Genomic DNA, 13,727 nt, shown 5'->3' with positions numbered 1-13,727 from the left:
ACATGAAAAATAGCAGCCTTGATAGATTCTTGTTTGGTATGTAATACTAACAGACCAATCTCTTATGCAATGTTTTAAGCATGAGCTATTATGCATGTGGGCATATTTCCAACTCAATATTTCACCGTTCATTTGAAAATCAGGTGAAAGGACAGGTTTTCTCGACTGGAAGCAGCGATATGATATAATTTTAGGAGTTGCAAGAGGTTTGGCATATTTACATGAGGAGTTTCATGTTCGTATTCTACATAGAGACATAAAGACTAACAACATCCTCTTAGATGATAATCTACAACCAAAAATTGCAGATTTTGGATTGGCAAGACTCTTACCTAATGACGAATCTCATCTTAACACAAAAATTGTTGGAACATTGTAAGTTAAAATATCCATATTTGTTTAATCTTCTTTACAGATGTGACAAACAAGAATTGTCCGAAGAATTGATAATGTCTATTTTGGAGGTGGGACGTGTATAAGTCAGTAGAAGACTTATCAGCACCCATTAGCTTGAATACTTCAAAGAGTTCATATCTATTTTCAAGCATGTCATAGTAATAATTCAAATTACACGTTATTTCAGATTTTTTTTATTGGATCATAATGTGTATCCTGGATGAGCCATTATTGTGATAAGCAACAACATAATTATTGTAAATTTTTCAGGGGATATACAGCGCCAGAGTATGCTATTCATGGCCAACTATCAGAAAAAGCTGATATTTATAGTTATGGTGTTGTCGTCTTAGAAATCATCAGTGGTCAGAAGTGTAAAGAATTAAGGCTCCACGGTGATGATGAAGGCGCATTCCTCGTTCAAAGAGTAACAATATTCCCCGACTACTTAATATGACCTATTTATTTTGATAATATTTATTTGGGAAAGCAATTCATTCTTTGCCGTGGAATCTGCTTTGTTTTTTGGGTATCCATCTAACATTAACTTCTCTTTTATTTTATTTGATAGGCGTGGAAGCTTTATGAGAAGGATAAACACTTACAATTAGTGGATAAGAATTTAGAGCCCAATGACTACTGCGCAGAAGAAATAAAGAAAATAATAGAGATCGGTTTGCTTTGCATTCAAGCGTCTGCCAATGCAAGGCCAATGATGTCTGAAGTAGTTGCATTGCTTCAAAACAGGGACTTATTAGAGAACTTGAGACCCACCATGCCTATCTTTATTGAAATTAATTAGGGTTTATCGAAGACTCCTCTACTTGTACAGCTTCCTATAAGAATAAAATTGCAGTTACATGAATGTCATACCAAGGAAAGGACAAAAACTCGTTTTGAGAGTTTAGTATTTTACATTGCATTCCCGCTTATCCCTGTGTCGTGTTAGTTTAATTTATTTCCTTCGTTCTGGATTCTTTAGCCTCTCTTTTACTTCTCCCCCCCCCCCCCAAAAAAAAAAAAAGGTATGAATTTGATATGTTATTGAATTTCATTTTTTTTTTTGGTGAAACAAGGCCTGTATATGCTTTATTCTATCACTGCCTCCGTTGTTTTAAAAATATAGTTAGATTATTATTATGTCAATTATTTTTCAAGCTGATCTTTATTTAACACTATCATTCATGAATTATTATTTATTAAGAGGCCAGTTACTTTGATATAATTAATTTATGTTTCGAGAATGTTGGTGGCTTATGAATAACTATGCGATTGGAGAAATATGACTTATTTTAAATTACATAATTTATTTGTTTATATTAGCTTTTGTTCGAGATCCTACTGCTGCAAATCCGATCTGGCATACTGCTTGGAAACTAATCATTCCTCAAAGATGCAAGTCTTTCTTGTGGCTCTTACTTCATAACAAGTTATTAACTAATGTTGCATGCCTCAGGCGTGGAATTAACGTTAAAGCTGAATGTGTTTGGTGCAACCACAATCCTGAAGACTCACTGCATGCACTTAGGGACCGTCCGGGGGTTAAATCGATGTGGCTCTCCATCATTAATCCCAGTTATATAGGACGGTTTTTTAGCTCTAACGTTTGGGACTGGTGTTGCATGAATTTAAAGGAAAAGGCAGGGCAGGTTAATGAACAATGGCGAGAACTCTTTGTCATTGTGTGCTGGCTTCTTTGGAAGCGAAGGAACGAAAAATTGTTTGATGATAAAAGTATAAATGCCCACGCGATCCTAGTCAAAGCAAAAGCGATCCTGACAAGCTTTACAGCAGCCAAAATTCGGTTGAAACAGATTAATATTCAGGGAGCTAGAAAACATACTTCCTTGCAACCTACCAAAACGATGGAAGGGGGAGTTACTGTTCGGGTGGATGGAGCCTATTCTCACTTTAATGGCCGAGCAGGTTGTGAAGGAACAATTAAAGTGAATGGAGATACTGTTCTTGAAGCGTTTATGCTGTCTCTCAATGAAGGAGATCCCTTAATTGCAGAATTATGGGCGTGTTTGATCGGGCTCAAACGAACTTGGGAAGGGGGACACAGAAGAGTCTGTCTTTTTAGTGACTCATTGGAGACAATACATCTGCTACAGGAGGGAGATAATGAACTTCATGAGAATTGGGCTTTGATTAAAGAATGCAGCAGCATGATCCAAAAGGAAATGGCTTGTGGAACTCTGCCATATAGGAAGAGAAGAAAATCTTGAAGCAGATGCACTAGCTAAGCGAGCTCTATCCTTGCCACCAGGACTGCATCTTACTCATCTTGAGGACTCCTCTGATATTGTTTCTCGTCATTTAGCTTAGTTTCTTTGTTTTCTCCTCTTATTAAAAAAAAGAAAAAGAAAAGTAGTTTTTGTTCGATTAATATTGTCCCAAAAATGTTTTAAAATGTGCAATGTTACTTGTGTATTAAGATCAATGTTAATTTTTTAATAGTTATGACGATTTTACTCTTTTTTAACATTTATGGGGTGATATTAAGCCAATAAAAATTTCAGAATATCCTATGTGTAAACTTCTAAGGTAAAATTGGACCTTAAGTCCTTAACCCTTAGTTTTTTAACATTTGTTTTTAATAATAATAGTAATAATGATTGTAATTAATCGTATCTTGTTTTATTAAGAAGCACAACCACAATAATGGGCACGTTAATGCTAAAATAATGCCATAATTTTTTATTTGTTGATTCTAAAAGGGATATGTCATATTGGCCCCAAAAAGAAAAGGGACATGTCATTGGAAGATATTAAAACACAACAATGCTTTTCACTCAAAGTCAAACCTTCCAATTATATACTTATATTAACATTTATTGGGTGATATTAATCTAATAAAAATTTCTGAATATCCTATGTGTAAACTTCTAAGGTAAAACGGGACCTTAAGTCCTTAACCCTTAGTTTTTTAACATTTGTTTTAATAATAATAGTAATAATGATTGTAATTAATCGTGTCTTATTAAAAAATATCATCTTGTAAAAATTAAAATCATTACAGTATTACCTCATGAGTTAGATGCGATCAGGATCCTTCATAATAATAATTATAAAAAAAAGAATTATATAGAGAAAGTCTTTTCAAGGTCTGCTTCGTTTGGAATTAAAAGCGCAGAACAAAAGCACATGTTGAAGGCTCAAAACTCAAAAGTCAACTCAAAATAAATTAGTTGAAAGTAAAAATTTCTGAGTCCCAAAAATTAAATATCCGTATAAATCCCATCAGAACATGATAGTTGATAATAAGTATTATTAACGGAGAAAAAGATTAAGAACTTTTTTGCCAGAAAGATATATTCATTCCATCAAAGTAAGACGCTGAAATTAATTAGGATGTGTTTGGATTAGCGATGGAAGAAGTCATTTTTTTCCAATCTGACTTTTGTAAAAGTCAGATTAGACAAAAGTCAAGTAGTATGATGGGACTTATGTTTGAATTAACTTTTGCAAAAAAAAAAAAAAAATCAGTTTGAAAAACTGAAATTTATTTGAATGATTAATGAAAAAGTAAGTTTAGATGTAAAATGATTAAAAAGAACATGAATTTTATTAAGTAATACATATATAGTATTATATGTATATAATGTGACAATTGCAAAAGAAATACTGAAAATAAAATTATTAAAAATAAAAAAGTTAATTTATTAGGAAGAAATTGAAAAATACTAAAATATTCCTTCCCAATCAAAATATAAAATAAACTTTGTTGGAGGGGCTTTTTTTTATTTATAAGATAACATTCACTTTTACCTAAGCATTTAATGAGTTTTGTTCAATTTTGCCCCACAGATATTCTCTTTCTTTTTTTATTTATTTATCGCATCTTTTACTTGTTCTCTTTATTAATAAGGATATATGAGGGGGAAAATACATGTCTTATACATTTATTATTTTAAATTAATTTTAACTAATTTCTTAATAAACGTAAATGAATAAAGTTTATCTTATTTTTTAAACTGGAGGGAGTACTTGATGAAATATATTTAATGGATAAATATATATAAATTAAAATATGTACATAGAGTATTAATCAAATTGAATGGTGATGCAGCACCTCTGTCTTTGTTTTTTTCCAGCCACGAATACAGACAAATACGCAAGCAAAAAGACAGTAAATAGATAGAGAAAAAAATTAAAATGTAATTAATGCTGCCAACGGTTTCTCTCACTGCACTGTCCCATGAAAGCAAAAAAATGGAGCTTCACTTTAAAAGCTCATTTGGTCTCAAAAGTCAAATTTTAAAAACATGAATCCAAACAGTATTTTAACCCAAAAAGTTACATTTGCTTGTGGAGAAGCTCGTTTGGGCCTCAAACTGTGATCCCAAACACGGTCTTAGAGGGTGGGGCAGCTACCCAACATCTAACTGGTCATATACTCATGTCAAGATGCATGTCTAGAATATCTTATGAAAATTAAGCCAGTCATCTTAACTCCTTTGACCCCATGGTTGGCACAAGATGATGAAAAATTTTAATGAGCCGGATCTAAAAAAATAGGAGAAGTGGGGTTATAAAATTTTAATAAAGAGACTGTGATATAAAAGCATAAGAAAAATTAACTAAAAGCTTTTAACTACTTTTTAATTTTTAAATTGAGCTTATTAAAATGTTTTCTTTCCTCCCTTCTCTTCATTATCCCCATACCAAATGGACTCTAAATGTACGTTATTTTTTCAATACATATATTTGTAAAGGTATAAAAATACTCCCACATCTTTCTCAAAAAGTGTTGCTGGCATCATAATCAAACCTCATGTGCAACAATGCCAACATCATATTAACCCTCCATGCTATATTCTCTCTCTTCTTTATAATTACATCACCTCTAATTATTTTTAATCCTTTTCTTTTAAATTCTCTTCACCTCCTTCAGATCTTCACCTCCTCCAATGAGTTCTCCATCATCTTCATCAAACCTGCCTCCATTACCAGCACCACCCTCTTCATCACATTCATCGATCGTTGGGAATGCTTGCACATCAGCAGCCATCATCGTCGCCTTCAACTATTCAGTCAGTAAAAATTTAATATATTTTTAGAGTTTTTCCTCTTAATTTTTATTTTTTATTTTTTTCCCAATCCAAACTAAAAGGATAGAGGCTTACTAAAATTCTCTTCCTCTTTCTCTCCAATCATCCAGACCTAGGCTATTGTACACACACAATGGAGACCCAAACTCACGCACAATATAATAGACACAATCATAATCACCAAGTACAACTTAATCAAAAGTCTCAAGTTTGAAATTCGGGAAAATAGCATTGTAAGGTGGTAGGGACGCTCCCTGAAAAAATGGTCCTTTCAAGTCTCGAATCTGGATTAGTCTAGTCATGTCGGATTCCTCATGGCAAGGGGCTAACCTAGAATAACGGGCGCATATGCGCGCACACAGAGAGAGAGAGAGAGAGAGAATCTCATTCATCACCGTGCACGTACGTATAAACGAATCAAGGAACCAAGTCCATGAGCTTCTTCCCAGCAGGTCTGCTAGAAATAAATTCCCACCATGCATTCACGTTCTTCCTCTAAATGTATCATGCATATCGGCCTCCTCTATCAGATGGCTGAGATCCGCCAGGGTGATGGTGTCGCCGCCGCTTCTTGTACCCGTCCATCACCTTCTATGAGATGGTCTGGCTGATAATTCCGGCCATATCTCTTCATTCCATTAATTAATTATCAAACCAAATGTTTTTTCTTGCCAATGCAGAATCAAAGAGAAACCATACTAGGTCCCCTTGCACGTGGTGACATCACAACGTGCAACTTATAAAAGTAGTCACTGTTTGTCTAATGAAAATAATAATCGTCACTGCCCTTTTTAATCTCTGAAGTCACCGTTTTCGTTGCTATCTACACAGCGTCACCACTATATCCTCCTTTCTCTATCCTCTTTATTCTCCAAATCCGTTGACCTCTCTTTTCTTCTTCCTCTCCTTCTCTATCAACTAAACATGCTCCAACATTTTAATCACCTTCCCTTATTTATCTTCATATTCTGGTTATGCTGCACTCTTCACGGCGTCGTTTCAGACCCACAAACTCAGCTTCTTAGTGCCCGGTGCAACCCACCTGACTTCTTCCTCGTTTCCGACTCCTCATCCTCACCGGAAACCTAAACGAAACATTTCGGGATATCAGAGGCCAAATCAGGGACCAGAAGAAGCACTTCGCCACAGCGCAGCATGGCAATGGGGAAAATTTCCCGGTTTATACACTTTTTCAATGCAGAAACTATCTTTCCATCGCTGACTGTGTCGCCTGCTTTGAGATCTCTGCCGCACAGATCCGCAAATGCGCTGCCGCCGCGTCACCCTCTCCAGGTGCCTATGTCGTCTACGACGGCTGCTTCATTAGGTGCAACCCGTTTACCACCTTTCAACTTAAAACTTTTTTTTTTTTTTGGTTCTTTAATTTTCCCAGGAAAGTTTACGTCTTTTGGATTGAATAGGGGAGCGAAAGTCGAAATAACATATTTACTTTAACTTTATTATATTAGGTTGAGTTGTTTGCGGAGTCTGGCAATACATCGCAAACAAGTTTCTCTTCTTAACGTTTGGATCGATTGTGGAACGATTAAAAGTCCAACTGACATATAAATGAAACTTATAAAACAAGTAAATTCTTTATCTGGAATCTATTTGTCTCTATCGATAATTCGAAGATGAGAGATAGAGGGGAGAAAAAAACCGTAGGTAATCCTTGGTTTGACATCAATTTGGCTAGCTTTGATTTTCACAATATGTTTTTGAATTAAGGATAAACCCAATGGAAATCAGTTTCACTGCTTATTGTGAAAACCCTTTCCGGTTCGACAGGTAAGACCAGTAAACGAATAAACCAACTTTTTATCATATCAAATTAAGAGTTTTGGACCGATTAACCTGGTTGGATTTTATTTTTTTCTCTTATTATTGAGCTTAAAATGATGTTATTTTGAGTTTAAAAAAATAACAATTCATTATATTCAACTTTATTAATCTTTTTTTGTTGAAATATGTGTAATGTATATATGAATATTCTATTTTCTTGTGAATTATTTCTTTTTATTTAAATATGAATATTCTATTTTTTTAATATTTTAATTAAATCATATCATTCTAAATAACTAGTCCGATGACCTCAGTTTAAGCTACTGATCCTTGAACTATTGTCTGAATTGGTTCATTATTGACCGCTCCAGTGTTCAGTATAATTATGCTATAATGAGTTACCAAAAATAAAATTCACATTTTTCTACATTAATTGTTTAAAATATATCAAAATCTCCAAGAAAAACTTTTGAAATCAGATAAATCCCAGACGTTAACAAAAAGATATCAAGAAAGTCAAGTGAGAAAAGTCAACTCTGACTAGTATATATAAATAGATTAACTTGCTGTAAATAGGCTTGAGTGGATCTTACTCATCCTCTCGTTAGCTTCATTTGTACACGATGGAATTTTGAACGTGAAAAATAATGACGTGGGATCTGATATGGTGCGTTAAGGTACAACTATAACACTTTCTTTAACGAGGCAACGCAAACTTTCAATGGCGTATCATGTGGGAATGAGACTACAGGAGGAGCTTCTGCATTTTCTGAAGCAAGGCAACAAGTACTAACCAATCTCCAAATATCAACACCAACAATCCCAAGTTTCTTTGCGGCCACGAAGATTCAAGTTTCAAATAGCGGTTCAACTATCTATGCCTTTGCCCAGTGTGTTAATACTATCACAGCGAATGGGTGTCTAAATTGCTTGAAGGCTGGGTACAGTAATTTGCAGATTTGTCTTCCATTTACCGATGGTAGGGCTTTTGATGCAGGCTGTTTCTTGAGATATTCCAGTGCGTTCCTTTTTCCTAATGACCAAACAATTGGTATCACACACTTTGTCAAACAAGGTACACTTCATTCTAATACTTGAATATAGCCCCGCTTTTTTTTTTTTTGGGAAAAATAACTGAAAAATACTTGTCGAACTTCAAAAAGACAAATAGATCATACTAGCTACTCTTGTAATGGCTTTGACAAGGCATCAAGATTATCTATTTGTCATTTTGAAATTCAATAGGTTTTTTTATGTCATTCTCCCTTTTTTCCCCTTTGATGCATTTTCCTAGATTTTTTATGCATTTTCCTAGATGATGCCATAGATAACTGCAGCGTCACATTTTAGCCTCCTTGTCTGTAATTTAAATCACATTTATCCATGTCTTCTATAATACTTCCTTCATCCTTAATATAAGGACCTAGTTGACTAATTTAAAAAAATTAAAAGAACTAAACTTATTTTTAAAGTATTTATATTTATCTTTTTTCTCCAAACTAATTTGCCTAACTCACAAACTGATATATTACAGCCAATCCTTAATATAAGAGCTAGTTGACTAATTTGAATAAATTAAGAAAGTTTATTAATTTAGTTATTTGAAATAAATAGGTGTTACCTTTCCTAAAATACCATTACGAATAATAATTATGAGCTAGAACTACCATTTGATGGAACCTTTAACATTTACAACTACTACTATAACTACTTTAAAAAATTAGATAAATATGAGAGAAGTGGATTAAGATCTTGTATTTAGGATCAAATTGAAAGTCAAACTCGCTCTTATATTAAGAACCGGAGGCAGTACAATCTGATGATACACATAATGAGTATTTTAGAAATATCATGCTGTAATTAAGTAATTTTTAACCTCTTTAATCTTTTCAAATTAGTCAATTGAATCTTATATTAAGGACCAGAAGTAGTATCTGGGATCATAAATCACATTTAACTATGCATAAAGTTGACTACAATTTTGAAGCTGACCGCGGCTGCGATTCCAGCTGAGTGACTGATTCAAAGATCACTTGTTTGTTTTCCTGTCTTGCAGGTTCTTCAAGCAAGAAAGGGGCAACTGTTGGTGGAGTTGTTGGAGGTGTATCTCTTACTTTGATCCTCCTTGCATTATTTGCCTGGATTAAACGACGGAAAAGAGATAAGAATGTTCCTCAAGGAAACCATTTGAAAAGTATGCAATATATCAGTTCATAATAATTGATTACGATGCTTTGGTTTTCACATATATATGAGAGAATGAATCCTCGACTGGTTTTTGTTATTGAATTGCGTTTCACCTGTAATAGGCGACTTAACTGGATCAAGCAAGTTGAAAGGTCCAGTTACATACAGTTATAACGATTTGGTGCTTGCAACAAAAAATTTTAGTGAAGAAAATAAACTAGGAGAAGGAGGATTTGGGGCTGTATACAAGGTAACTTTGATTAGATTTTCAATATTTTAATCTAGATCATGTTCTAAAGTAAGATGTCTATAAATGAGTTTTATATACTGTTGTGAATGTTATATCTGCAAAAGAACAAAACTAAGACTTCTAATAATATCATGATTTTCTTTTATTATCATGCATAGGGCACTCTGAAGAATGGGAAAGTTGTTGCAGTCAAGAAATTGACTTCATCTCGCTCCAAGAGGGTGGAGGAAGAATTTGAAAGTGAGGTGATGCTTATAAACAATGTTCATCATCGGAATCTTGTTCGACTGCTGGGTTGTTGTAGTAAAGGCTACAACAAAATCCTTGTCTATGAATACATGAAAAATAGCAGCCTCGACAGATTCATATTTGGTATCTTCTTCTATCAACTGGCAAGGACTTTTTAAAGAATTCTACAAGCATTAGCTACATTATGCTTCTCAATAAAGTTATGACATGTGCACATATAATTTTCAACTTAATAATATATCACTGACTTTTCATCCAAAAGTTTAATCATGTGTCATAATTTTATTACAGAGTTTAATAAGCAGATACCAATTCCCTATTGTAACATTTTGGAAATAATTATTATGTTTCAACCTTGTTTGTTCCCTTATCTTTGAAAGTTTGTAAACTTGAAAAACAGGTAAAAAGAAGGGTTCTCTTAGTTGGAAGCAACGATATGACATAATTTTAGGAATAGCAAGAGGTTTGACTTATCTACATGAGGAATTTCATGTGCGTATCATACACAGAGATATCAAGACTAATAACATCCTCTTGGATGATGATCTGCAACCTAAGATTGCTGATTTTGGGTTAGCAAGGTTGCTACCTGAGAACAAATCTCATGTAAGCACAAGACTCGCAGGAACATTGTAAGTCAAGATAACCATATGTGTATATGTTTCTTTGCTCCCATTGAATTTCCCTCAGTATTGATAATATATGTCAGTCAACAGAATGCTCCTGTTACGCCTTTTAGCTTGAATACATGTCGCAATAATTTACATTGCATATGTCTATTTCATATTTTTCTGGATCATATCTGTGTCACTTGAGCTCTTATCTAATTAGTGCACATTGTACACTTTATATAGAGGATATACAGCGCCGGAATATGCAATTTATGGCCAGTTATCTGAGAAAGCTGATATCTATAGTTATGGTGTTGTAGTTCTGGAGATCATTAGTGGTCAAAAGTGTAGAAAATTAAATGTTGATGATGATGAAGGGGCATCCCTTCTTCAAAAGGTGAGTTTACCTTGACTGTTTGAAAAACAGTTTTTTGTGATAATTTATATATGTCGGATCTATTTTAATGACATAGCTTTTTTTATTAATAGCAATAGAATTATATGACTGAAAAAGACACTTTTCAAAATGAAATTTATGTGAAGTTAAACAATTCAAGATGTGATTTTTCCATAACAACAGGAAAAGGCCTAATTTTTTTGTTGTATTTTCTGCACTTTTTGTTTCACTTCACTTTTGTTCACCTTGACATATAGGCTTGGAATTTATATGAGAAAGGAAGGCATTTAGAGTTGATGGACAAGACCTTAGAACCTAATGTATATGATGCAGAAGAAGTGAAGAAAATCATAGAGATTGGTTTGCTTTGCACCCAAGCATCCGTTGATACAAGGCCAATGATGTCTGCAGTAGTTGCTTTGCTTCAAAAGAAGGATTTGTCAGAGAACCTTAGGCCCACTATGCCTATCTTGATAGAAATTAATTAGAGATCTGGGGGATACTTCTTTAGTGTTCTTGCTCTGGATCCTGTATTCCGATGTTCCTGCTTTCACCTCTACAGATATTAATTATCTGAAAGATAATTTGTGCGTAAGTATACATCACTCTTGGAAATTATTATTTGCCAACTGATTATTACAGTGTACAATTTGGTAAATAACATTAATCTCTCTTAAAGTTTGGTTAAATTACATGTAATATTCTTCTGTTTTGAGGGAGGAAGAACTTTTTGGAATGATTATGATATTTTTCTCTTTTCCAACAAAGAATGGAGGGTGCCGTGTCGGATTAAAGTAAAATGAGTTGTCGTATTTTCATTGGTCATCGTTCAGATAATGTGGTACACTTGAGGTATCTATGTAAGTCTGACAAAAAAAAAAGTATAGATGTGTGTGTGTGTATGTATTTCTTATTGACATTTTTATATTAGCTTACATCATCAAATATCATCGAATAACAATTAAATAACTAAACATTTTTGCATATGACTTATGAGACGTGGTGATGATTTTTGCGAAATGTATTCCCATTTTAAATATGAGAATTTTTTTTTTGAAAAAAGCCTATATTCTAATTTATATCCAGTCTTATTTATAAATCATCCGTAGCATTTTAAAAAGTTAGCAAAAAATCTTCAAACTTATTAGGTTTTTCCTAAAAACCCTTAAAAATATGGCGATCCAGTCTTCATCGGTATTTTTAATGGCAATACCATTATACCAAGTGAGATTTGTTGTAATGACAAGGCATATTGCTCAATTTTTTTTTTTTCTTTTTAAAGTAAAAGTGAGACGGCATAAAATAGTTAAATTTAATAGCAATTTAACCTGGCAGGAATGAGGGAGGTGATTCGTAATACAATCAAAATTCAGAGAGATCTTCTATTTTACATACTCGTTCGGATCCACAATCATTGGCACATTAAAACACAAGAATCCTTCTCCCTCAGTCAAATCTTTCCACTGATATTCCTCTGTTTTTTTTTTGGAAAGAGAATGGATTGAACAAAGTTATAGGCTCAAATCTAAATGAATATTTCTTGTCATAACACATCCGTATATTGTCCTTCTGGGTTTAAAATTTTGATTATCTCGTTAATAGTAATTTTCTTTGCCAACCTTTAATAGTAATTTAAATTTTTAAAATGAATGAAAATTTAACTTTCATGCCATTAACAAGAGTGCAAACAAAAGATCTTGGCCGAAGAAGGGGAAAAAAAGAAATAGTGAGCAGCATCATAATTTACATGGGAAACGGTGTGCTTTGAGAAAAGATATTTGGTCTGCTACATTTGAAATTGGAATTCAAAGCGAAGAACAAAAGCACATGTTGAAGGGTCAAAAGTCAGCTCAAAATAAATTAATTGAAATTAAATATTAGATCTGTAAGTCCCGAAATTAAATATCCATAAATCCCATCAGTACCATTTTGATAAGTATTTTTTCCATATAACTATTTAATTAAGTCAGATTAACATATTTGTGTATCGCAAAACCCAATTGAGGGCAGCTCTCTAACAAAACAAAACAAAAAGATGATAAAAATAGAATCTAAAGGCGGTGAAATTAATTAGAGGTGGCTGCTACCCTACATCTTTTTATTTTTTGAAGCAATTTAAAATTCCCTTTTCCTGTAAGAGAGGGGACGGATATCAAAGCAGGGATTCTCGGCTGGTGCTACCCTACATGGCTACATGCCTACATCTAATTGGGGTAGAAGTAAGACGCAAATCTCTTTCGAAAATTAAACCTTAATTTTTTTTCCACATGGTTTGAGCGAGTTTTAAACTTGGTTAGTTACTGCACTTTTGTCTCTTAATAATTGCACAGTTAAGTCCGTTGCTCTTTCAGTTTCAAAACACACACACACACACACACACACACACACACACACACACATAGAGCATGTTTTGAAAAGAACCAAATTTTAGTATATAATTGTATTTGTTGGCCAAAAAAAAAGGTGACATTTTATATATTTCTACTAAACGAAGTTACAAGGTTATTAAATTTTAAAACAAGAGTAATGTTATAAATAAAGAAGAAATTTAGAGAAGAATTATACAGAGGAAGAGAGGATCAACAAGAGTGAGTATTTTTCATTCGATTCAAGAGTGCTCAATATATTATATATGACCTCTATTTATAGACACAGCTTTACACCTTTGATAGAATCTACAAATTACATAATAATATGAGATAATTGTGGGATATAGAGATAATGAGAGATATTAGATATTATAAAAGATATAGGAGATAAAGGGAGATATATGGACATCCATAAAGATATTATTATATTCA

General features: G+C 33.3%; 1 protein-coding gene across 1 annotated transcript; it reads left to right on the top strand.

The window, feature by feature from the left end:
• The first annotated feature begins 7,188 nt into the window (after positions 1-7,188).
• Positions 7,189-11,521, top strand: LOC114755909 (cold-responsive protein kinase 1-like). Its single transcript, XM_028944805.1, has 8 exons — positions 7,189-7,238; positions 7,910-8,307; positions 9,289-9,426; positions 9,542-9,669; positions 9,828-10,041; positions 10,319-10,550; positions 10,773-10,926; positions 11,184-11,521. Exons 1-8 carry the CDS (start codon positions 7,189-7,191, stop codon positions 11,412-11,414), a joined length of 1,545 nt encoding a protein of 514 aa, XP_028800638.1. The 3' UTR covers positions 11,415-11,521.
• Positions 11,522-13,727: the final 2,206 nt, after the last annotated feature.

This window comes from Neltuma alba, unplaced genomic scaffold (genome assembly GCF_004799145.2).
Source record: "Neltuma alba isolate B1F8T4 unplaced genomic scaffold, ASM479914v2 tig00010348_pilon, whole genome shotgun sequence".
Classification (NCBI taxonomy): domain Eukaryota; kingdom Viridiplantae; phylum Streptophyta; class Magnoliopsida; order Fabales; family Fabaceae; genus Neltuma; species Neltuma alba.
Note: the sequence above shows the minus strand (reverse complement) of the source record. Positions and strands in the feature narration are given on the sequence as shown.

What these genes read in the sequence shown, in the direction of transcription:
- LOC114755909 (XM_028944805.1), top strand. Translation starts at nt 7,189, where the DNA reads ATGGAAATCAGTTTCACTGCTTATTGTGAAAACCCTTTCCGGTTCGAC. An exon ending in TCAAGGAAACCATTTGAAAA is followed by an intron (nt 9,427 to 9,541) that starts GTATGCAATATA and finishes CACCTGTAATAG; the next exon opens with GCGACTTAACTGGATCAAGC. An exon ending in ACAAGACTCGCAGGAACATT is followed by an intron (nt 10,551 to 10,772) that starts GTAAGTCAAGAT and finishes CACTTTATATAG; the next exon opens with AGGATATACAGCGCCGGAAT.